At 43.9% G+C, this 23434-nt stretch overlaps 1 protein-coding gene across 4 annotated transcripts in view; it reads left to right on the top strand.

Moving 5' to 3' along the window:
- Nucleotides 1-23434, top strand: part of FGF12 (fibroblast growth factor 12) — a 236277-nt gene that overhangs the window by 162171 nt on the left and 50672 nt on the right. For all 4 annotated transcript variants that reach the window (XM_053986048.1, XM_053986046.1, XM_053986049.1 and 1 more), the window contains one exon: nt 4244-4347. In XM_053986048.1, coding sequence (XP_053842023.1) covers nt 4244-4347 — 104 coding nt within the window. The remainder of the gene's footprint in view (nt 1-4243; nt 4348-23434) is intronic.

Genomic DNA, 23434 nt, shown 5'->3' with positions numbered 1-23434 from the left:
ATCCCTGAAGAGCAGTTGGTTAACTTGCATCCATGGCAGGGAAGGGCACTCTAGAGAGCTCCAAGAGGATCTTTCCCACCCTAGATGACCATCTATTCTCCACACAGAAGTCATCTTAGCACAATTAAACAGCTGGTGAACACCGTGTTCCAAACATTGCTTTGTGTTCTGTATCCCCACACTGATTATTCAAATTAGCATTGTGAAAGGATGCATAATTTTCATGGAATACATTAGGTTGGTTTACTCTGACAAAATTAATGTTTAAAATGAGACACGCCATGTCCCTCAGATACATCTGATGGAATTAAAAGTTCTAATAAAAACCCAGTTATTTATACAAGAGGAACTGCTAATATTTAAGCAATTTTAAAATTAATTATCTGTTGCCCATTTAATGTATGTTCTTGAAGCTGATGGCATTTATTTTCCACCTCCTCTCACTTAAAGAAAAAAAAAAAATCCCAGAAGCCAAATTCTAATGGCATTTGAATGGGCACCCAGCCAGCTTCCCAGGAGCCAGCACTTGGGACATCTGTTCCTTCTGCCATGCCGTTAGAGACGTGCCATCTCAGTGTAAGCAAGGGGGCACATTCTCTGGCTACTGGCATTGAGATTTGTGAAGAGTTTTCTTCCCACTGGAGTGCATTTTCATGGTGTATGGCCCGTGTTTGTGTTCCTCCTGTGATGTATGAACCCCAGCTTGGGGCAGTACCTTCTCCTTCCAGCTCCAGTGATCTCAAATGGCCTTTCAGGGCTCACTGTTGCTGTCAGTGCTTGCATTGTTACTGCTCTCCCCTGGGCTGAGCAGGGTAATGCCCCTTGATAAGAGCAAGTGGACTTCCTTGTCTGCCCACCTTGTCCTGCTGAGCATCTGAGGAGCTTTGGCAAATGGGCAGTACAGAAAGGAGAGGTGAACTGCACTGACCAGGTGGAAACAGCCCAACATATCTAGGATATTTTTTGGGGCTTTCCAGCCAAAAACACCAAAAGATTAAAGAGGCTTGCATTCCAGCATCCCACTTGAGTTATCTTCAGCTGTACAGAGCCTTGTCGAGTTCTTTCAAACATTTCTAGGAATGAGCTATTCCGTAACCTCTCATAACCTCTCAGGTTCCACTGCTGCACTATTTTCCTTGTAGAGAATTTTTTTTCATAGCCAGTCTTCATTTCTATTTGAGGCTTTTGTCTAGTGCCTCTTGTCCTTTCATTGTGTTCCTCTGAAAAGAACCTTTACCTTCTTTGAGTTACGCAAATGCAGTTCCCTCTGTTTCTTCTTTTGTTATGTGTTGCACCAGAGCCTCTTGATCGTCTCAGCTGCTTTTCTCACTCCCCTCTGGACCTCAATCCTCACCACCTCACGGCCTGAGGCTGCTCTGGCCTATTGCATCCTCCATCAGTTCTTTGTTATTCACGTACAGCACCAAGGTCTTGCTCAAGAACAAATCACCAGTTATAAATTCCTTTGACTTGCTGCTCCTCTGACTTGCTGCTGTTTAAAGCGGAGCATATGGAGCACACCTTGTACGTGGCAGGTCTTGCCTCACCCTTCCATTTCTGTAGATGATTTAGACCCATAGGGAAACATGCATTCAGAATTTAGCTGATAAATTACCATAACATAACAGTGACAATATACTCATTCATTTAGGACTGGAGTGTAATAGAAGTAGTAGGGTCAGGTGTAAATACCACTGGTTGAAGATGGTAAGATGTAATGAAAGAAAAGGGACACAAATATTCAACATCTTCAAGTTTTTTCCATTTTGCCCATGAAGTAAAAGAGCATTTTGCTTCCATGAAGCTGCAGATGGCATAGAATATGTGCCATTTGCAGTAGAGAAACAGTTTTAAAAGCATTTTTTAAATTTTCTCACATTAGCTCACCCAGTGTCCAGTTCTATTCTATCACAGCTAGTCCTCTTTCCCATTTTCAAATCTGCTGTTTCAAATGAATCAGATTTTTTTTTGAGACAAAAAATGAGACATCTTGCTTTTGAGGCTGATTGAGGGGTTTCCCCCCATTTTTACTTTAATGCTTATAAGCTTTTAAATCTGTTCTAAATGTGATCTATTTATTTGGAAGCATGATAGTAAAAGGTATCAACTTCTACAAAGTTATTTCTAGATTTGAGTGCAAATATAGCTCTGGGAATTTACAGAATCTTGATTGACCCAAACTACTGTTTTTTTTTTTTTTTTAATAGAGGAAGATATTTGCTTCCTAAAACTTCTTTTGGCTGGCAGCTACCTCTGGCAGCGTTGTGTCCTTATGCTTGTCTGCCCACTTGCTCCCCTGCATTAGAAGAGGAGATGCTCTGCCATGATTGTGGATGCAGCAGGGTCCCAGGGAGTTTGGGAACTGGCAGTGGTTCCTCCTACTGTAGCACAGCACAATAGGATTGTTCCTTTGCTCCCTTTGCATGTAGAGGTGGAAGGAGATTTGGAAACACGTGGGTGCTTCCAAGTGGAACTTCTCAACCACTAATTCTGGGTGTTATCACCTTGCTGCCTAATGAATGCTTTGAATGGTCTGTCACAGGTTTCCTATGCAAGACAAATTGGCTGTAGGAAATGAATGATGATGCCCATTTTGTTTCATTATTAGCAGTAATATGCTCCATTTTTCAGTAGGAGGAAGAAATAGGGAAGGGGAATTGCTCATAGACTTGTTAATTGCAGAAGGTTTTAGACCTTCATGGTGGGGAGAAAGGGATAGGCAACACTTCTAATGCTGAATGGCTACTCTGGGATGTGTTTGTCTTGTCTAGGGACAGTACCAGAGTAGCACTGTCCTTGACTCCAGTTATTCACAGACCAATACCCAGCCTGGACTGCATTTTCCATATACATCTATTGACATTATCCCCCAAAAACACACATACAGGCACTGGATTTGGTAAGACTTCAGCATGTGCTTTGATGTTTTACAGAATATGGTGCATAAAAGCACAAGAAGAGACTGAGATGAGGGTTTTTTTCACTAGATTTGAGGTGTCTCCATTTTACACAGCTCATTGAGGGGAGTCATCCAGTCCTCCTTGGGAATTAAGTGAAAAAAAAAGTTATATTCATATGCACTGGAATTTATGGATCCTCTTTTGGAGGCAACCCTGAAACCAGCACAGCCAAGACACCTGGTAGATGTCCTAAGCAAAGTGGCATTGCATATTCTTGTTTCAGGGTTGTTGTGTAGGAAGAGACCTTGACTGAAGTATTTCCACTGTGTTTGTGCTTTTATTTCTGCCTGACCCGGTGCCCATCTTTCCCTATCTTCAGCTTCCTGGCATGAGCTCTAATTAGCTCTTTGTAAGCTGAAGCACAAGGGATCCTGCAACATCTAAATGCTCTTGTCCTATAAAGCTCAGTAGAAACAAAGCCATGCTAATGCTTCAGTGCTCAGTCTATCAGTGCTGATAATAGTCTCCTCTTTGAGCCCATGCTGTTAGAAATGTAGCAAAAGCCTGACACTACATTAATGTATATACTCATGGGAAGAGTCTTTCAATGAGATACAGGGTCTGCTGTGTGGGAATCAAGCAATAAAGTAATTAACTGAGAGGAAGTGGTTGCAATGCTTTAATCAATAAGACTGCAGTAAAACTGAATAATGGAAGATCTTGTCCTCTTCTGTCCTCTCCAGTGCTGGTCCTGAATGGGGAGCAGTGCTGATGTCCCAGAGTGAAGCACTGTCTCTTCTTGAGGTTCTTCATTCCCTTGGCAGCCCAGGATCACATGGGCAAACACAGTCAAGTTAATTTGCATTCTTCTGGCCATGGTCGCTGTCTGTGTGCTCCTTTAGCATATGGCAAATGCAGGAAAGTGTGACTAGGCTTAAATGTGTTTCAAGGGGAGCAAAACTGAGTTGTGTTGTTGTGTTTGCCACAGGCAAAGTCTGTATATGTGCAGTTGCCCTGGCTCAGCTGGCCCTCGGAAAGCCATCACGATGCTCCTGCTTGGGAGCACGGATGAGCCCTTGGCATTGCAAAGGCAGTGATCAGACAGACTGATGGGTGTGTTAAGGCATTTGGGAGGCAGCCAAACTCAGTACTTTTAAAAATTTCCTTTCACCATCAGCTCTATGGCTGCAGTCCTTCCCTGTAGCTGGAAGCAGGATGCATGATCCGAGTGCAGTCACTTCTGTGAAGAGGCAGGAGTGGTTTGGGCTGGCGCTGGGGCAAAAGCAGCAGTGGCCATGTAGAGGGATGTGTCCATAACATTTGCTTTTCTTTTCCTTCCACAGCCCTTTTCAATCTAATTCCTGTGGGTCTTCGCGTGGTGGCAATCCAAGGGGTGAAGGCAGGTCTGTACGTTGCCATGAACGCTGAGGGATATCTCTACAGCTCAGTGAGTACTTTGCACTGTTGGGCTCCTGGGGTGCCTTGGATTTGTAGGTGGGAGGAAGCAGACTGTGCCGGGACTTCCAGCTTTTTCTGAAAACAGACACGTATCAGCAAACCCTTAAAAGCAGGAGCGGGGGGAGCTGCTGTAAGGCCATGCCATATTCACTTAATAGTGTCTCCATGGAGATTCATGGCAATATTTCCTGACCCGTGATGATACACTTTCTGTTCCTTTAAGTATGTACTTAATGTAGGTCACGTTGTTAAGGCATTTGTATAGAGTTGGCTGGTCATATTCTGATTTCTCATTTGTGAAATGGCACGGACTCACTGGGATTGCCTCTGAATTGCACCCAGATAGCTTATCATGGGTGGTGCCCCAATGGGTCATACTCTGCTTTTGACTGCAGTGTAAATCCACAGCAATACCCTGACTCTCTTAAAAGGGTTCTGGACTATTCTGTTGGCAGAAATTCCTGTATTTGTGTGGTCTTTTTAATGCACATAAAAGATAAGTGCGGCAATTTTTGCCAACTAATTCCCTTATAACTTTCTTAGATGGCATGAAAGGGCATGAGGTTATTCATAAGATTCTCATTTAAAGTAAGTAATTGATTTTCACAGTGAATAATTGATTCGGTGATTTATTAAATATGGCAACCCTTTGCCAGAATTTTTATGCTTCAAATAACTTTGTTCTAGTTCTACATAGTAAAAAGGGATAGTTAATAATACACTTCCATTTCTGTAGTTATGATAGCTTTACAGTGCATAGCCAGATTCTAATCTCATCTGCCTTTGTATAAATTTACAGTGCAGTGATTCTGCTCTTGTCTGGGCACTTACTTTTGCTTCAGAAGTGCTGTGAGCATGACGATGGGACCACTGAAAGGACAACAGTTTGGGCTGCTCTACGCAATTTTTCCTAACTTTTATCTTCCGTCTTTGTTCCTGGTCAGTTTTATACTGCTCACATGACTGGGATTTCCTCTTTTCCCTTGGGATGTAACAAGGCTCTGTCTCCCCAGCAGCTCAGGGTAGGAAGCAAGTGGAGGTGTTAGTATGCCTGGCAAGATAGGTCTCAAAACTGGCTGCTTGTCAAGAAGAGACAGAGAGATCAGTCTGGATCTCTGTGGATGCCAGACGCTTCCTGTTCTTTCATAGCCCAGTAAACATAATTGACTGCTTCTAAATAAATTAAATTGGTTTACTAACAATGAAAACTTCCTCTCTTTGTAAAGCTATCAGAGTCCTAAAGGTAATACCAAGCATGGTGTGGTACTGCATTATTGCATGTGTCCCTCTGGGCACATTGTGGGGCCCAGGACTGATGCTTTGCCCTGTTTGTGCACTGCAGAGCACAGTTCTGGTCCATTGGTGAGGCTCCTTGTACCATCAGTGTCCTGTAAGTGAGGATTGTAGGAAATCAGAGTGTGCCACAGGGCTACAGCCAGCCCACGAGGTCCTCTTGGACCTATGAGTGGTCATCATTTTCTGAACAAGTAGTGCAGGGGAGGGAAGGGTGTGGGTCTTGGGAAAAAGAAGAAATAGAGAGTTGAAAGAATGATGTTTGACAGCTGAGAGACTAGAGGAGGTGCAGAGAAAAATTTTCTCTCTCTAGTAATAGTGAGATGTGATATAAAGGGTGGGAGGGATGCACCAAGAGGTGGTAGACAGCAGGAAGACCATGCTGTCCAGGAAAAACATCTGTTAGTAATTTCAAGTATCCTAAAAGGCACCAGATCACGCATGTGTTCAAGTGAGGGTGATTTAATGGGCCTGCTTATTTCCAACAAGTGTGCCTGTCTTGAGTAGGAAGGTTAATCAGGGAAGGCTGATGGGGAAGGATGCACTGTGATGGCCGGTGGTTAATGAAGTGAACCTCATTACGTGCCACAGCTTGATAGCATTGAGCTCTGTCTGAGCTAATAAGAGTGAAACTATTTGTTTTATCAACCTGATCCAAGGTTTCTGCTTGCAGTAAATGTGATGCTCTACTCCAGGGTGATGGACCTTTTAGGATACTTTCCTTGTGATGACTGGTGGCTCTGTCTTTGTCTGACAGCAGTAAATCAATGAATTCACTGTGCATGGGAGCAAACCCCAAGGCAAGAAAATAGAAGATTTGTGGATAAAGTGTGTTAGGAGCAGGGAGTGTGGGTCAAGCTCATTGTAAAGGACAAGGGATGAGATCAGGATGCCATGAAAGAACCGGATATGTCTGAAAGGAGCTGAATCTGTTTAGGCAGTCTCTTTTGGATGCTGCAGGTTTCCTTGTGGGGCAAGGATCCCCAGGCCATGCTGCCTAGACCTCATTGCTGACCACACCAAGGGACACATTGTCCCTGGTCTTTGCTTAGCAAACCCAAAACTACAGCTTTGTTCTGTGTATGTTTTTTTTTCACTAGCCTTTTTTTGGGGATTTCTGAAAAAAAATAGGTCAACATTCCCCACAGATATTATTCACTCACATGAGGCAATTGATAAATAAATTGCTTGGCTGTCTTCCATGCTGCATGGAAGCCCTGTAAGAACTTCTTAGAACACCCACAAGTCCAGGACTGATTTCAGATAAAGTTGTCCAGGGTAATGTTTTTAGTGTTTGTTTGTTTGTTTTTGGTTTGGGTTAGGTTTTTTTCCCCCTCCTCTTGAATGCAGATTGATGTTGTAACTGAACATGTTATCACTGTGGGTTTGTTTTGGTTTTGTTTTGTGGGTTTTTTGGTGATGTTTAATCTCTTTGTGACAGCTGAGGTCTTGGCTGACATCCTCTGCCCTGGATCAAACCAGAGGCTGTTATCCCTGGTCTTAGGGATGGCTTGTGCCAGCTCCTTCTGAGTTTAGGCCAATGGGCTCGAGAATGAATGGGCTTAGAATGACCAGCCCCTGGAAAAAGTCTGCCTTGTGTTGATTAGCACAAAAGTAGGGCTGAGTAGTGTCCTCTAAAGCCAAATGTGGTGAGACAGCATTTCCTAGAAACTTGCAAGACCTTCCAATGGCTTGGCCACATCGCTACCTTCAGCAATGAGTTTCCTCATCCCTACCTCATCTGTTCAGGCAGGGATAGTGTCAGGCTGGGTTGCTGGGTTGAAGCCAACCATATATTCCTAGCCAGCTTTAGAGGCCTAAATTTATTAGATGCTAAACCTTCTTTGTTTGGGAAGCAGCTATCTGGGACTTGTTCATTGTTTACTTACACTAGATACCTGATTTAATTTCCCCCAGACTAGGTTACTGCTATCTCTGAGGTCAACATGGGAATAAGGTGATAAGTAGACAAGAAAATCATGCTTTGGTTGGAGACATCCTGCTTTGCAGAAAGTAAGATGCAAGCCACTGTCTGCATAGCAAGCTTGCAGAGTCATTGGTGTGTTGTGTTTTGATTTCCTGTAGTGTACAGCAGCTGTAAATTCCCTGAGGGTGCACAAAGGTTTCAATCAGGACCCGTTCTGGGGAGGGGCTTGACTCTCCTGAAGATCCACTGTTAGCATTTGATGCCAAAGTAAAAATGCACAGAATGAACGAAGGGCAGTGGGTGTAACTTACAGTGCCTCAGCACTTGGGAAGAATCTGAGACACCACTGGCTGGTTGTTGCACGGGATTCAGAAACATGGAATAAAGAGGTCTGTCCCGCTCCAGTGAGTTTACAGCCTAATCCTAACGGGAGAAGACTCAGAACATGCTCTCCTGTCTGTCTGGAGTTCTACCACCAAATCAATTTCCACTCCTGTGTAACTTTGTGAAGTGTATTCCCTCAGTTCCCAGCTTTCCCTCTATTATTCCTGCAACAACTCACAGGGGCATGGGAAAGGGAGTGCTTGTGAAGTATTTTGCCTGGGAGGCAAACTTGGTGCTCCTGGAACAGATCTTTGTCATGGGTCTGTAGGGTCTGCACAGGTCCAGCCAATCACTCCAAGTACATTGAAGGTGCATCTCTCAATATGATATGTCTAATTCAGTGGCATTGCAGCTGGGATTGGTTTTGCCCAAAGTGCAAAACATTTCTCTTCTAAAATGTATTGCTCTCAGATATTCCTTGTTGTTTAACTTGGAGTTCTAATTATTTTTGAAATGGCAAATTGTGATACATAATTTATTGGGAAGACGTAGAAAACCCTAGCAGAGACAGAGAATACAGAGGAAAAAAAATGGGTCACTTACAGGAGCTCACTGTGGTTTTTCAGTATAAACCTATGAGTTTGAAATGCTGAAATTAGAGCCTGAATCACTTCAAAGATTCCTGCTAATAAGGGAATGATTATGCACAATAAAAAAAAAACACAGCATTGAGAAAACCCCAGTCATGCTAAAAGCTCGGTGTGTCTTTGCATTTTCTTTTCCTTTCCTTTTTTTCTGCTTTACCATTTTGCATAATAAACATGTCTTGAATAATAATGAACAAGCATCTGGGGAAGTATGTATATTAACTGTATTTTTAATCTGCTTGCAATGCTATAACTATTTTGCTACAACTCCTCTAGGGTTGCTGCACTCCTGTTTACATCACTCCAAGGTCAGGGGCTGGAATCAATAATACTGCACTCTCTCCCCTAATAGACTTGGGGTATTAAACCTGCTTCTGCCAATGCCATTTCTTTAATTCCTGTTTGATCTCCAGTGGTGCTAGTTGATTTGGTTAGAAGTACAGATAGGCCAGGCAGGTATCCTGGACATTTTGCAAAGCTTGTAAGAAATTACACATGTTGGGGGGGTTCCCTAGTTTACAGGCCTCATTAGGAAGCCAGGTAAGTGGAGAGGGAGAGAAATGTCTCAAAGGCAAAGCACAGCAGAAGACCAATGTAATGTGCCTTTAATTTTTCTCCAGAGTTCCTACTCTTCTTCATTGGTTTAAAGGGGCTCACTGAATGAAGGCATTAACTGGGAGATAAAAAGCTCCTCCTGTCCCCTGACTTTTTCATAAATATAGGAACAAAATGAATATTCAAGAAAGCAGCAGTCCTGAGAAGAGCCAGCCCCTGGGAACGGATTCCTGACTTGCATCAAATGTTCCTAAAATACAGCTCCTGGCAGGCACCCTGGCCGTGCCATCCTTGTAGCATGGAAACTTGTAAATACAACTCTCATTAATAAAGTGGGCCCTTTTTCCCCTGGTGAGATGCTGCCATCCATGTTGTTCAGCTTGTGAGGTGGAGGAGAGCAGCACGGTGCATTTCTGTGGCTCTTTGGGGTCAGGTTTCTCATCTGGCATCCTGCTGAGGTACTTGTATTCCCTGAACTTCCCAGCACAGCACTGTGGTACAGCTCCCAAAGGGAGGATGGGGCTGTGGACCTTGAATTCACATCTGGAATGAGTTAGATCAGACTTTGCTGTTCAAGCAAGAGACCTTCAGAAGAAAAAAAATCAGTAACAGCAGGGCCCAATCCTGCTTTTCTAGCTGCTGTTACCTTGTCGTGTATGATAGCAATACAATTATAAAGGATAAGTAAGGTTCTGTAAAAATATTCTTCTCTTAGCCTTAGTTGCACAAGATACTTAGGAACATGCAATTGTCTACCTAATACCAGCTGGAGGAGCAGGGATGGGTCGTTCCCCTTGTGAGCAGTGGTCTGTCAGTGTTGGAATGAATTATGATCTTTTGTTGAAATTTCATTTTGGAAGAAGACTGGGGGAAAAATGCTCCAGAGGTGCTGACTCATCTCATTTTGATACTTCCCCAAAGAAACATTACAGATTCCCATTTTAAAATAATTTTAGAGTGGTTTATATTGCCTTATCATTCCTAATAAAATCAGAACAAAATGTTTAGATTTTGGTGGAGCATTTTAATCCCACATGATTCCCTTGAAATGTGGAGGGAGGGTAAAACACCGTCAGAGAGGGGTTGCTGTAAATTGAAGGCAAGAGCAGAAACCAGAGAGATGGATCAGTGGAGGCTGGCATCTCCTGCAGTGTTTGTTTTGCTGATTTCCTTGAGGCCAGACAGGTCTAGCCCTGGATAAGCAGGGAGGCAAAGCCTGTGGAGCAGGTGCTAAGCAGCAGTAGTTTTGCATAGAGTTTACCCGTTTTTCTCCTGTGTGTTGTGTGTGATCAATTAATCACTGTAGGGGAAATGATGAGGTTAAAGCAGAACAGTCAATGGCAATACAATGTCTGAGTTGGATTTTGGAAGGAAACTCTAACACATGTCTAGACTGAGGACAGGACAGTTGCAGTGAAGCCCCTGTTTAGCAGAAATTATGTGCAGGTGGAGCATTTATCTCAGCAGGCAAAAACCAAAAGATGACTGTCAAAATGTCCTTCTGGAGAGATGTTTACACCAGAAGTCCCTTTTGTTGCCATCCCTTTGCATCTTGCTAGCTGGGAGATGCAGGTCTGGCTGGTAACTGTGCTCCTTTCTCCACTACCTGGCTAATATTTGGCTTTTCCTAAAACTCTCTGGCCTGCTTTGCTTGTTTTTAACACCATTTATCCAGTGTCTATTTTGACAATAAATTATTATCAAATAATTTGTCTGTTATGTATTTTCCAGAAGTGAAACCTAGACGGAACTCCAGGATATCCTGGGTTACAGTGGGACTATCATTAATATTTTATTTTGTAATGGAGGGAGGACACGTATTGTCCTTCCTGAGTCCAGGACACTGATATGAAAAGAAGCAAGGAAAGTTTTGAGTGAGGATATGTTTGACTGAGGTCAGGTGTGTGTTAATGAAATGATTTGGATCTCTTTTCTAATAATACCAAACTCAAATACAGAATGGATAAAACTAGGAAATAGTGTGCCTTTGCCAAACAGTGACTAACAGCTCTGGAGGTGAAAGCAGGAGAGAGGCTAAAACATCCAAGGAAAAAACTTTACTGACTGTGCAGTTATAACTGTGTAGTTATAACTGTGAGCCAAGTGATAGAAAACTTCAAAAATGGAGAACATTGAATTGTAATGCTGTTTTCTAAGGAAAAGGAAGAGAGGCCAAGTCCCTGGGCTATTTCAAGACAGTCTGGCTGAAACAGTGGTGAATGTAGGGTACTGTAGCAGAAAGGCCTGGATGGAAACCTGAACTAGCCCTGCTTTGGTGTCAAAGGGTAATGTCCTCACTAAGTATCAGCAAAACAAAAATAATTTTATTGAGGTCTCTGGATCACAGGAATTCAGTTCAGGTACTAGAGAGTTTTGTTACCATGGATCCCAAGATACAGGGCTGGCTTCTGGCACAGAAAGCTCCTGAAGTTGTTGAAGCAGACGTGCACAGCAGGAGTTGGGAACCTGGCCTGAAATGTGTGTGTGCAATTGAGTGAAGTGCTAGAATTGCACCTTGGTGCTTTTGTGAATCTATGTTCCCTGGTCACCCCTGTCACAGAGATGCAGGCCATGGGGAACACCAGCCTCTTCCAAATGCTTCTTCTGGCATCTTCCTGAATGAGACTCTCCATGCTGCAAGGAAAACTCCAAATCTACCCATCTTCTCTTGCAGTGCATGCATCCTTGAAAGGAGCATGGGGTGGCAGGGCTCTGTGTGTGCTGCTGTCCCTGCTGTGATGTGTTGGGAGGTGCTGTGTGGTGAGAGTGTGCTCGGCTCTGCAGAGCCATGGGCTGGCCAGCGGGGCTGTGCCAGGAGCCTGCGAGCTGTGTGCAAGCAGGGAGGAGCTCAGGGGCACCTTGCCAGCAGCATTGCCCAAAGGCAGCCTGGCAGCAGAGCAGGCAGGCAGGACACAGCTCTGTGTCTGCTCCAGGGCCTCCTGAGCCTTGCCTGGTCCTTGCATCTGGCCTCATGGCATCTGAGGTGTGCCAGAGCAGCACTGCAAAGGCTGTGTCCTGTGCATGCTGGCCCTGTGACAGGGCTTGGAGGGCACTGGGAAGGCAGCCTGTAGCAGAGGCAGAGCCTGTCCTGCTCACCCACCACAGCCACTGCCACAGGGACTGACTTTTTAAAAATATGTCCAACCCTCCTGGGAGACTAAAAATGTCAGCCTTGAGGGGAAATGGCTGAGTGTGTCAGATCTCCTGGTTGTTTGTTTCTAGGGCATTTAATTGTATTAGTCAACTTGTAAATTTTGAATGAATTAAGATCTACTGTAACACTTGGGGTTTTCCATGTATTTTTTTGCCTCTGGAATGGTTCTAGGGTGGGGCCCACAGGGTTTTGAGATGATGCCATCCAACACCATGGGAACAGGCACATTCAGAGGTCCTTGGTTCTTCAGGGCAGAAAGATGACACAAGACAGTCATTCTTACAATAGAGGCTTTGCTTCACCCTGGACCTTTTGCAGAGCAGGTCAGTTTAGCAATCATCCCAAGCCCTCTGCAGCCAGTTAGTTTAACCAACATTCTGCAGAGCAGATTGTTTCACACATTAACCTTAATGTGAGCTCAAACACATATAAAGCCCATTCATCCTTCTCCTGCCCTGGAAGTTGTGACAGTGCAGGGTAGTGAGCAGAGCACTGCATGTGCTTGCACATTCCTGTCTGTGCTGTCAGGAATTCTCATCAGCCTGTGGGCTCGGGACCCCTTCAGAGAAGCGTCTGGTGACCCAGTGGCCATGGCCACCAGCCCCACACAGTGGTGCAGTGCAGGAGGGAGTAGAGGGTGTAATCATACAGATGCAGGATTATGAGAAATTTGGGATTTTGAGAATTCCAGTACTAAAGTCATGGCCTCTTCTGCATCATGAATAGGAAGAGAAAATCCTCACTTCACTGGAGGCTGAGCCCAGACAGGATGATTCAGAGCAGAGTGTGGACTTGCAACTTGGTCCTTCTTTACCAAACTGAAATGAAACGTTCTCTGCTGCACCAGCAGTTGTTTTTAGACTGCTTGCAAGACTGGAGAACCAAGTAATCATAGTTGGACTGGTACCCATTAGGCCCTTTATGGTTTATCATCACCTTTCTGCCTGCAATTAGGTTACATACTTAATCTTTCATGACTAATTTCATTTGCTTGTAGCAGTTTTGCTGTTCTTCAGTCACACTTCCCAGCAGCTTCTGCTACTCACCTTAGTTCTGTCACCTTTCTCCTGTTCATTTATCACTTCCTACTCTCACATCAGAGACATCTCACATTGGAGAACATACCCAAACCAGCAGATTTATCTTAGCAGATGCAAACTATGTATTCTTATGCCTGTGGCCTTCTCAACAGCTTTTGCTTGATTAACAAAGGGACCTTCTTCACTGCTGATGAACTAAGGATTGCATACTTTGTTGTGTGGAGGTTTCTGCTCTTCTGTGGAAAAGCCTGACAAGCTCTGAAATGTTTAAATGATATTAAATTAATCGTTCCTCCGTGAAATCAATAAATCCCTCACACACACATGTAAGTCACAGGTTAATACGGTGTTTCGACATCTCAGCCATTGAGAAGGCAGTAAGAAGACTATGAGGGTGCCCTGCCACCTCCCACATACTGATGGTATCTGAGGTGCAGAGCTGTACTTTTGGAGCAGTGGTAACCTTTCATGCAGCTCTTCCCTACCAGTTAGGGGATTGCAGAAAGCTGAAAGTATTTTGGTATTCACAATGTGCTCCCTAATCCTCCAAATACATACCTATGCACCAGCCCCATGCTAAAAGCTTTCTGAAACTTGAACAACCTCTTGACATAAATTAGACATGGCACAATGATGGTAAGTCTTTGTCTCCTCGTCACTTTCCTCCTGAGATGACCAAAGGATTTCCTTTTCTTTATAAGACACTTCCTTGGTCAGCTGCTGAAGGCTGCGCATCAAATGCATTATTGATAACAGCCCTTGGAAGTGCATGCACACCTTACAGACTCCCAGCTGCTGTCTGGAACACTGCAGAGGAATGACTGCAACTGGGCAAAGATTATCTGCTTCTTTCTAAAAACCCCTGAGATAGAAATCAGTATGAATCTCCTGCACAGTCTTTTCTCTCCCACCACTAAATCATTGTAAGCGTGAAGTAGAAGAGAAGAAAATAGAACCTCAGGATTTTGAACGAGGCCATTGAGTGAGGAGGCACCGAAGAAGATAATGTCCAACTTTCTAGACATGTGCAGAGTGAGATGAGGAGAGAGATTTAGCTTAATTCTGACGTTCCCTCAAGCACAGTGGCCGTGCTGGGCTGTTGCTTCCCACAGCAGGAATCTGAAGCAAGCAGGGGTTGAGAAGGGCAGTTCTTGGTATTCCTGCTCAGTGTTCAAAGCCCTTGCACTCATGCCAGACATGCCTTTAAATTGGCTTTCCTGCTTCTGGTAGCTTGAGTCCCCACATTGTGCCATATTGCTCTAAGTTGATTCATGTGCACTGCAGAGAGGTTCCCTTTTCCTCCCTAGGCTGGATAACTGCTGGTGGTGGAGCTGGGACAGCTGATGGGTTTGGAGTGTTGGACTGTACTTGGTGCCAAGGAGAATCATCACCCTCTGCAGCTGGTGCCTGCTGTTTCCTGCAGCCCAGTCCTCTGTACTGTGTCTATTCCCATGCCAGTTAGGGGGCTGCACAGAGCCCCTTCCTTCCCAGCAGGGCAGGGCACCCTGCTAGAAGCAGGACCTTTGCCAGGGATCCAGCCAGCTCAGGAGGAGAGTGCTGTGCACGTGTGCAGCAAGTGGGTTCCATAATGTTGGTTAGGAGAAAAGGGCTCGCAGCTGTTACACTGGCTTGTCCAAAGCAACTTCTGTCTTCTTGCACCTCTTCCTACTGCTCTGGGCATTTTGGCTGGACAAAGCACTTCTCCTTCTTGATTCTCCTGACGTGCTGCAGAAGCTGTTGCTAAACAGCACTGGCTATGCTGTTCTTAGAGATACCCTGTGTCTTTTTTACCTCCTGCTTGTCTGTCTTCATAGAGGCTCACCACAGTCTTGTCCACAGGAGATGTCTGTGGATGTCCTGTGAGTTCCTTGTGGGCTCTCCCATGATCTCTGATAATATTCCACTCAAACTGGGAAACTTCATCACATAGCTAAGGAAACTGAGTGTAGAGGAGTGATGTGATATGCCCAAGGTCATGTGTGGAAACTAGATTAGGCCTTCTGTTCTCCCTGATCCTAATACTTTGCCTTAATCACAAGCTTTCTTTTGTATCACTGTTATTATTTAGGGAACTGGTGCATCAGCAGCAGCACAACTTGTTTGTGTGGTATCTTGTGTCTGAGAAAATCAGTTTGCTTTCAAAGCTGTGCACTGTGTAGGCTGGGATTGCTTTTCCCTCTGTCTTCCCATTGCATTTCTTTTCTGGCTCCTCAGCATTTATGTCCCTAGCAATCATCATTGAGGATAATGGGAGCAGGCAAAAGAACCACAGGAGAGTCGTGCTTTGCCAGCCATCTTCCCTTGCACATCTTAATACCATATGTCAAGTGCAGTTGCTCAGGGCTCCACAGATATCTCTTTTTCAGCCACCTGAGGAGATGGGGCTGTTTACAGTGTTGGCTTCACAAGATGGCAGGTGGAGAATTAGAAACTGCTCTTGAGAAGCTCAGAATTGCAGCAACACTTGGTAAGTGCTGATGCCCCCAGGAGCTGAACAGCCGGGTCTTACAAGAAAACTGTTTGCAGTAACAAGAGCAGGCATGGGTTTTCAGATAGCTTAAAGCCCTGCTTTCAGAGGTATTAAGCACCCAGTACATCCCCTTGCTCTCACTGAGATGAATGTAAGGGTGGCCCTTGTGGGTGCATTTAACTCAGTGTCCACCTCAAGCAAGTGCCACTCACAGTGACAGCTGGAAGAAACCAGTAACAGAGACAGTAGCAGAGTGAGCTCTCTGACCATTGAGAAAACATCTTGGACTGTGAGGGAATACCTGGTTTTTCAGAGCTAGGTTGAGTTCTAGAAACCATCCAGGTGGATTGCTGGGCAGTCTGGCTGGAATTCACAGAGCTTCAGTAGTGCTGGTATAGTGCCATGCACTGTGTCATCATGCCCTCTCCAGGCATCTTGTACCATCCAGGCATGACCAGAGACTTAATGAGAGCTGTGGGACAGCTCTAAACTGGTGGTTTTGCTTGGAGGTGGGCTGGCTGGGACTCAACAGAAAATTCTATTCCATAGGGTTTTTTCAGTAGTGGAAGGAAGCATGGCTGTAAAGCATCACATATCAAGGCAATCAATGGTCGAAGGACCAGTACAATTTCTGTAGTATTGAAGGATGTATTTTAGTCACTGCTGTCATTACCACTGGGTTGGTTATACCTGGAGCAAACCAACTGGTATTTATGATATTCATTAGAAAACTGAGATGAGTGTATTTATTCCAGCATCCCTGAGACTCCTGCTCAGTCTTTGGGTAATGTCCAGTGAATGGGTGCATGGTCATGACACTGCATCTGTGGAAGACCAACTCCTTTGTGAGGCATTGGAGTATGAATTTTCTGTGAATATTCTTTGTTAGTAGTGATTGATGATTTTGGTGAAAAAATGTTAATTCATTAGAAATAGTGCCTGGTTTGGAAACTGGAAATTATCGTGTCTTTCTGGGATGTGATAGCAAGATTGGCCTGTCTACCTGAAAGCTCAAAGTGATTTCCAGAAGAAGGAGAGAATTATCCACCTTTTACACAAGAAAGGAGAGGTGTAGAAAAGGGAAATGTGCCTGTTGGCCACTCTTACCTTTAGTTTATAACTCCTTAGTGGCAAAGCACCCAAGCTCCCATAGCCTCAGCTTCTTGCATGACACAGGCTAATTTCAAGTAGTTTGTAAAATATTTCTGCATTCCCATAGAAGCTTTTCCCTCTGGATTACAAGTGTGAATGTCTCAAACTTCCACTGTGCAACAGTCTCTGTTTTTCTAAGGAGCTCTGAGAGACAATTTATTAAAGGTTTAGCAGAGTATTTTATAGTTTCTTGCATCTCCAGGAGTTTTGTGCAAAGAAGGTCTTTGTGGAAGTTTATTATTCAAATTTGGAGGAATGGAAGGAAATCAATTTCTTTCTTCAAAACTGCATTTTTTCACATACTCCATTTGCTTATCACTCTCTGCCTTGCCAGGATTATTCTAATCAGATTTCACATACAAAAAAATAATAACATAAAATGATTCTCCTCTTTCAAGTCTTTGTGAGGCTAAAGTAAATTAAGACCTTGATCAGATTCTGCTCACTGTTGAAGCTGTGACTACAATGGAGGGTACCTGTTGTGGCTGGGGGTTGTGCCTGATGCGTGTTTTTTTATCTTCAGAGGGAGGCCCAGAAGGAAGGATTGAAATCAGACTCGTCCCTGGGGGTTACTTGGTTAAACCTGTGTTTCAGGTAGCAGCTGGGATGTGGACCTGCAAGGCACATGGCCACAAAGGGGACAAATGGCAGAGAAGGGATGCCTGTGTGGCTTCAGGAAGCTGCTCCAGCAACCAGGGCTGCCAGGCTGTGCTTCACCACCACCTCGTGCACTGGGCTGCTGCAAAGGGGAGCTCAGTGTCCAAATTGCTGGAGTGGTTTTGCAAGTCTGTCCTCAGCCTAATGCACAAAAATGCCAGCCTGTAGCAAGGCCAGCACAGCTTCTCTGCATACAGCTTATTTCTGATTTGGCAGCTGTTTGGGAACCTTATTTGCTGTTCATGTCAAGACTGATAGCATTCCTATGGGTGCTGTGACCTTGAGCATACTTTCATTCTTCCTCAATAAGCTCATGATGAGCTCCTAAATTGTCATCAGGGATTTTTCATGAGCTAAAATGAAAGTGTCTTTCTGTAAATACTGTCACAATGAAGTATGTTCACTTCTCAGCATGAGGTCTGGGCTTGTGGGTTTGGTGGACAAAGGCCACTCTGATATTGATTCTGGCCCCTTGTATGACAGTCTGTGTTTCTATTGAGTTTGATAAAGAATAACTCTATATTCCATAGATCCATAGGGATCTTCTTGATAGTGGCTAAAAGGTGTGGGTAGGTGTTCATACTCAGCCCAGAAGACAATTCACAGGCTCCTGACAGCAGTAGTTTATTTTGAAGTCCCAGGTACACAAAGCTTGGTAGCACTATGTAGTAATAAAACAGGCCTGCAGTCAACATTTTTTAAAAATGTTGTGTCCCTCTTTGCAGATGGGAGTTTGGTACTTAGGGTGCTCTTAGGACAATTTGTAAGGTTCAGCTCCCTGCTCTCACAGAAATGCCTTGCCTTGATTCGATGATTCAGTTCAGTTGTATAAACCTGGACATTCCTCTTCCTCTGCAATGTGCCAGCATCCCCTGCCTGGCTTCCACAACACCATGGGTCTCCCTTAGGACCCGTGTCTACCTGCCAGTCCTGTGCATGTCTTGCATGCCCCAGGACATCTTAGATGGCACTGGAAACCTATGTTGAGGTAACCAGATCGAGCCCTTAATCTCTCTGCCTCAGCTGCTCATCTATATGGTGGAGATAAGATTCCTTTCTTACTCCCATGGAGACAGAATGGAGATAAGCGTGTTGGTGATTGACAGGCACTCGGATGCTGTGCTAAGGGCACTGTGCAAGAGCTCGAGTAGATAAGAGAGTGACTACATGACAGCATGAGGGGTTTTTTGCGTTGTTCTTTACCTCAGAAGATTTTCTCCTTCACATGTCCTTTTCCTATCAGGTTGTTAGTGCTCTGAAAGAGATCAGCTCACATGAGCCTCTCACACCTGAAGCCTTCTGACATTGCTCCAGTCCTAGCAAGGTTTCTCTGAGTTCAGCCATCCTGTCCCTATTTGACCTATTTGCCCCACATTGCTCAACCAAAGAAGTGTTCCAATACCTCAGCAGTGTTTGGAGGCAGCTTCTATTTGAGATAGCTCTATTATTCATTAAAAGAAATGGCAAAAAGAATCACTTGGTTTTCAGATTTGTCAAGTTGGAATGATGCAGGGAAGTAAGGAAATCACTGTCTGACTTCAAAATGGAATAAATTGGCCTGATACCACCTGAAAGAATAAACCCAGAAGCTAGATATCGTATTTTTCAGCTAAATCACTGCTCTGACACCTAGTTACTTCATTACCAGTGGTGCTGTAAATACTTGCAGCTCCCTGTGGTTTCGGTGGGATTTCAAAGTAATCACCAGCCCTGCAGTTCTTTCCCCTTTTATTTACAGACTTCAAAAGCTCAGTTTTGTGCTCATCATTTAGGACTCTCTTTCTTGTCGTTTGTTCAGAGACTGTCCGAAAGAAATTTTCTATAGCCAGGAGATGTTTTCAAAGTTTGCTGTAAAGATACTGAATACTGGAAGTCTCTAGAACATAAGAGACCAAGACAGTCAAGCTGTAAGATCCCACTGAAATCTGTGGCAGGGTATGAACTCATCTCCATCCTCGGGTCTTCCCCGGGAAAGATCAAAGAATTATCCTCTACAGCAGAGGACTGCCATGCTCAGCATGGGTGCATTGAGGGCAGCAAGAGGAAGCTGTGATGGGCTGTGTGCTCTGCAACAGAAGCTTCAGCCACAGAATTCTCAGAGGAGCCTGTACACCTTTCCAAAGACCCTGCAAGAGAGTCTGCAGCATGCACTTCTTAGGTCATTATGTCCTTTTATTTATCTTCACTTTCACAGTGTCCCCTTTCTTTGTGCCTGTAGTCATGAAACATATCTTCAAATACTTGGGTATAATCTTCTCACAATAGTGTCACTTCAAATTGTCAAATACTTTATGATTAACAGTTTCACAGTTTCTGTGAACATTGATGTAACTATCAGTGATGGACTTCCCCTCCTGCAGCTCTTGAATCTTGAGTCATTGAAACCTGCATGAAGTGAGCAAAAGCTGACAGGCATTCTGAGTGTGTTTTAAAGTTGGTGGCCTTGTGTAGATTCTCTGTTCACTTTTATTCTTTGAGTTTTTTACTGAAAACACACCTAAGAGAAGGCTGCAGTGGCTGTTTCTGTATTTCCATGCATTGCTAGCCCTGGGAGCCAGGAGCTGTTCATATCCATCTTGTTCATATCCATCTCTGGGGCTTACACAGTAACTAAGTCATAAGGGACACGAGCATATCCTCAATTCTACAAGAAATCCTGTACCTGGAGTTGCTTCTCTGGTAAAGTTTTGGCTGAACTGAGGAAATGTTTTTCTTCAGAAGATCCTGGGGGATTAGCTTTTGAACTAGACCTCAGGGCACCTCTTGTGCTCTGCAAAATTTGGCAGCATCCATGTGGTGGAAATATCCCTCCCTGCATCTTTCTAACTCATCTCTCTGTAGGAGCCATCTGTCTGTCTAATCTTCCCAGGGCTAATGGATGGCTGTGCTTAAGAGTTTGACCATCCAAATAGAGTCCTCGGGTGATGGAGCCAATGATGCAATGATTGCTGGGCCATGGTGAGCTCTGTGCAGCCTGGCTACAGCTGCTTCCTTGCTTTCTTTCCACCACTCAAATCTGCAGTGTAATTTTTAAAACTGCCATTGCAGATGACCCTAGTCTTGTGGTTCTAAAACAAATATTGACCACATTTCCTTTCAAAAATGTTTGGAGGAAAGAAGGAGGAATAGCTCAGAGGAACTACATTGTCATCTGTACAAAGCTAAATCCACATTGAGTAGGACAAAGACGAATTTCCATACTCAGAAGGTGTAATTGCATAGCAAGTACAGTGTGCATGCTTGGTAGGTAAATTGTAACAGTCTGAGGCTGTCATAACAAAAATGTTGAGGGCACAAACCAGATTTACATATTTGAAAAAGTGAGCTTACACATAACTCTTGCCCATTCAGATAAATCTGCTAATGTATTAGCTTAATACATGATAACCTTGACTCCTCAAATATACATATTCAAATAAAAATAAAGATTTAGAAGCATTTTTTTCAGTAAATAGGGGGATTAATCACAAATCCAGTAAAAAATTGCAGGTTTTATTTCCCCTTCTACAGTCTTTTATGGTTTGAAAGCATCTGAAATGATGATATTTCCTGATTAGACACCTTTTTAAAATTTCCTACCAGTCATTTTTGTGGTTTTTTTTTTCTGTTTTTTTTTTTCTGTAATAAAAGCTACTGAATAGTTCTTTAGTGTGTGACAGCAGAGTCAGCAGAAAGTAACTGTCCAGACTGCAAAAATGGACTTACTTAACCTGGTCTTTAGATTACGGTGAATAAATGAGAAGGAGAAATGTGTCTCTGAATGTTTTCAGCCTTCAGCAATTCAATGACCATGCCCTTTTCAACCTCAGCTAAATGAAATATACACTCCTAATGAAGTTCTGCCGTTCAATTATTTTCATGTTCTCATGGTTTTTTGGGGTTTTTTTAGGTCACCTTCATTGCCCAGACAAACAGCACCTCCGTAGCTTTGTTAGTCTGTCCCTTTTCTGCTAAGGATATCCCATCACCTTTAGTGTTGGAATACCTGCAGATGTATTTGAGAAAGCAGTTGCAAGATGGAAAGTGTGACTGAACCCTCCTGTTGTGTGGAAAGCAAGCTGTGAGGCCCCTGTCAGAATTGGATGAGTCATTTTTACCTAGAGCAATATTTTAATGAAGCCATTGAGCCAGGACTGGGGGGGTTTCATCCATCCTGTGCGGAGGATGGTGTATTCTGAGTGACTGCTTGTCCTCTCACAGCAGTTTGGGAGGGACCTGCAAAGTTTCATGTGATGTGACAGCACAGCAAATAGGGAACTAATTAGGTGTAGGCACATAGTGGGGCAAAGCAGGCGCTAGAGACAGTGAAAGTGTGCGGACAAGAGAGAGGAGGAGATGAGTTCAAGCGTCGAGGTGAGTCCTTGGAAGCACAGCCCCACTAAGAAGTCTCAGAGGAGGGTGAACCTCACTTTCTGAGTATCTCTGACATTTCCTGGAGAGCATTAGCAAGTTTAAAACAGAGAAAAAAACTATTCTTCATATAATATGTGATGGCTGTAAAGCCATCACATATTATATATGTAAAAAACTACATATTGCTGGAGATTCAGGGCTGTCAGCAGTGTTCTTAAACTTTTCACCAGTATAGCCAGTACTGGTCCCTACCAGCAACAAAATACTCATCTAGATGGACCCCTAGCAGAACAAAATCTATGTTCAAGAGGGTCTAGGAGCAGTGGGATAAAAAAGGTCTTTGGAAGACCTGAGAATTTACTCTGAATCGTGGTGAAAACTCATTGCTCTCCTGCCTTAGCTATTGAACTCTTTTTCTTATCTCATCATGTTTCATACAGTCTTTTCTCTCGATGTCACATGTGCCGGGGGCATTATCCCAATGGCCTAGGAAACAACGGGGCAAACTTTGTGGGCAGAGCTGGATTTTTCAGCTGGCTCCAGGTCTGGAGGTAGTGGGCACAAAATTAAATACAGGAGATTCTGTCTGAACACCAGGAAATGTTATTTTACTGTGAGGGTGGCTGAGCACAGGCACAGGTTGCTCAGGGAGGTTGTGGAGTTTCCCTCCTTGGAGGCATTTCCTCCCTTTTAGATTCCTGGCATCCCTGGTATATTTTAGTGGTCTCTGCAGATGTCTCTGGAGATGGTTTGGAGGACTCAGCTGAGACAGAGTAGAATAAAGCCATCCGATGTCTTTAGATGCCTTTAAAGTGCAAATGCAAATGTATTGCTGAGATCAGACCTGGGGAAAGAAGTGCAGCAGCAGAGCAACCTGCTACAATAAGCTAGTGCATAAATATTCCAGCAGAAAGGTTCAGAGCCATCTGCAAAGACCACTAAAACTTAGCAGGGAAGCCAGAAACCAAAAAGAGAGTTAATAATCAGTCCTCAATGTCTCAGGAGCATACAGGCCTCTTTCTGCATTATGCTACATGAATAACTTTTGTATTGCAGTATTGGCCTTTAGGTGACAAAAAAAAGAGGGAGGCACAGCAATTTTAATAAAGCACTCACATATAGACTGGAGCTATTAACTTGCTGGAAGTCCTGGTTGTTTTGAAGGAACAATCTGGTTGCCATTAAAAAACAGCAATAAAAAAATCTCCTGCCCCCCAAAATTTTGCATGCTTGCATTTGTGTTAATAGTTTCCTTTGTGAGAAGTAGGAGGAAAGTGACAGAAAGGACAGAGAAGACTTGGGCATGAGAAAGCAGGTTGTGGAGGAAGAAATTCTTTATGTCATGCAATCCTATCATCTCCACGTCCAGATTCCTCTCTGTCCAACTCAATACCACCCTAATAAATCTCCACCTCTTGGCTGATGTCTGCATCCAGGACATGTTATCAGTCACTGCTGACAAGGACTATTAGTCATTATTGCCAGGATAGAAACTCAGTCTGAA

Source organism: Vidua macroura, chromosome 10 (assembly GCF_024509145.1).
Source record: "Vidua macroura isolate BioBank_ID:100142 chromosome 10, ASM2450914v1, whole genome shotgun sequence".
Lineage (NCBI taxonomy): Eukaryota > Metazoa > Chordata > Aves > Passeriformes > Viduidae > Vidua > Vidua macroura.
Note: the sequence above shows the minus strand (reverse complement) of the source record. Positions and strands in the feature narration are given on the sequence as shown.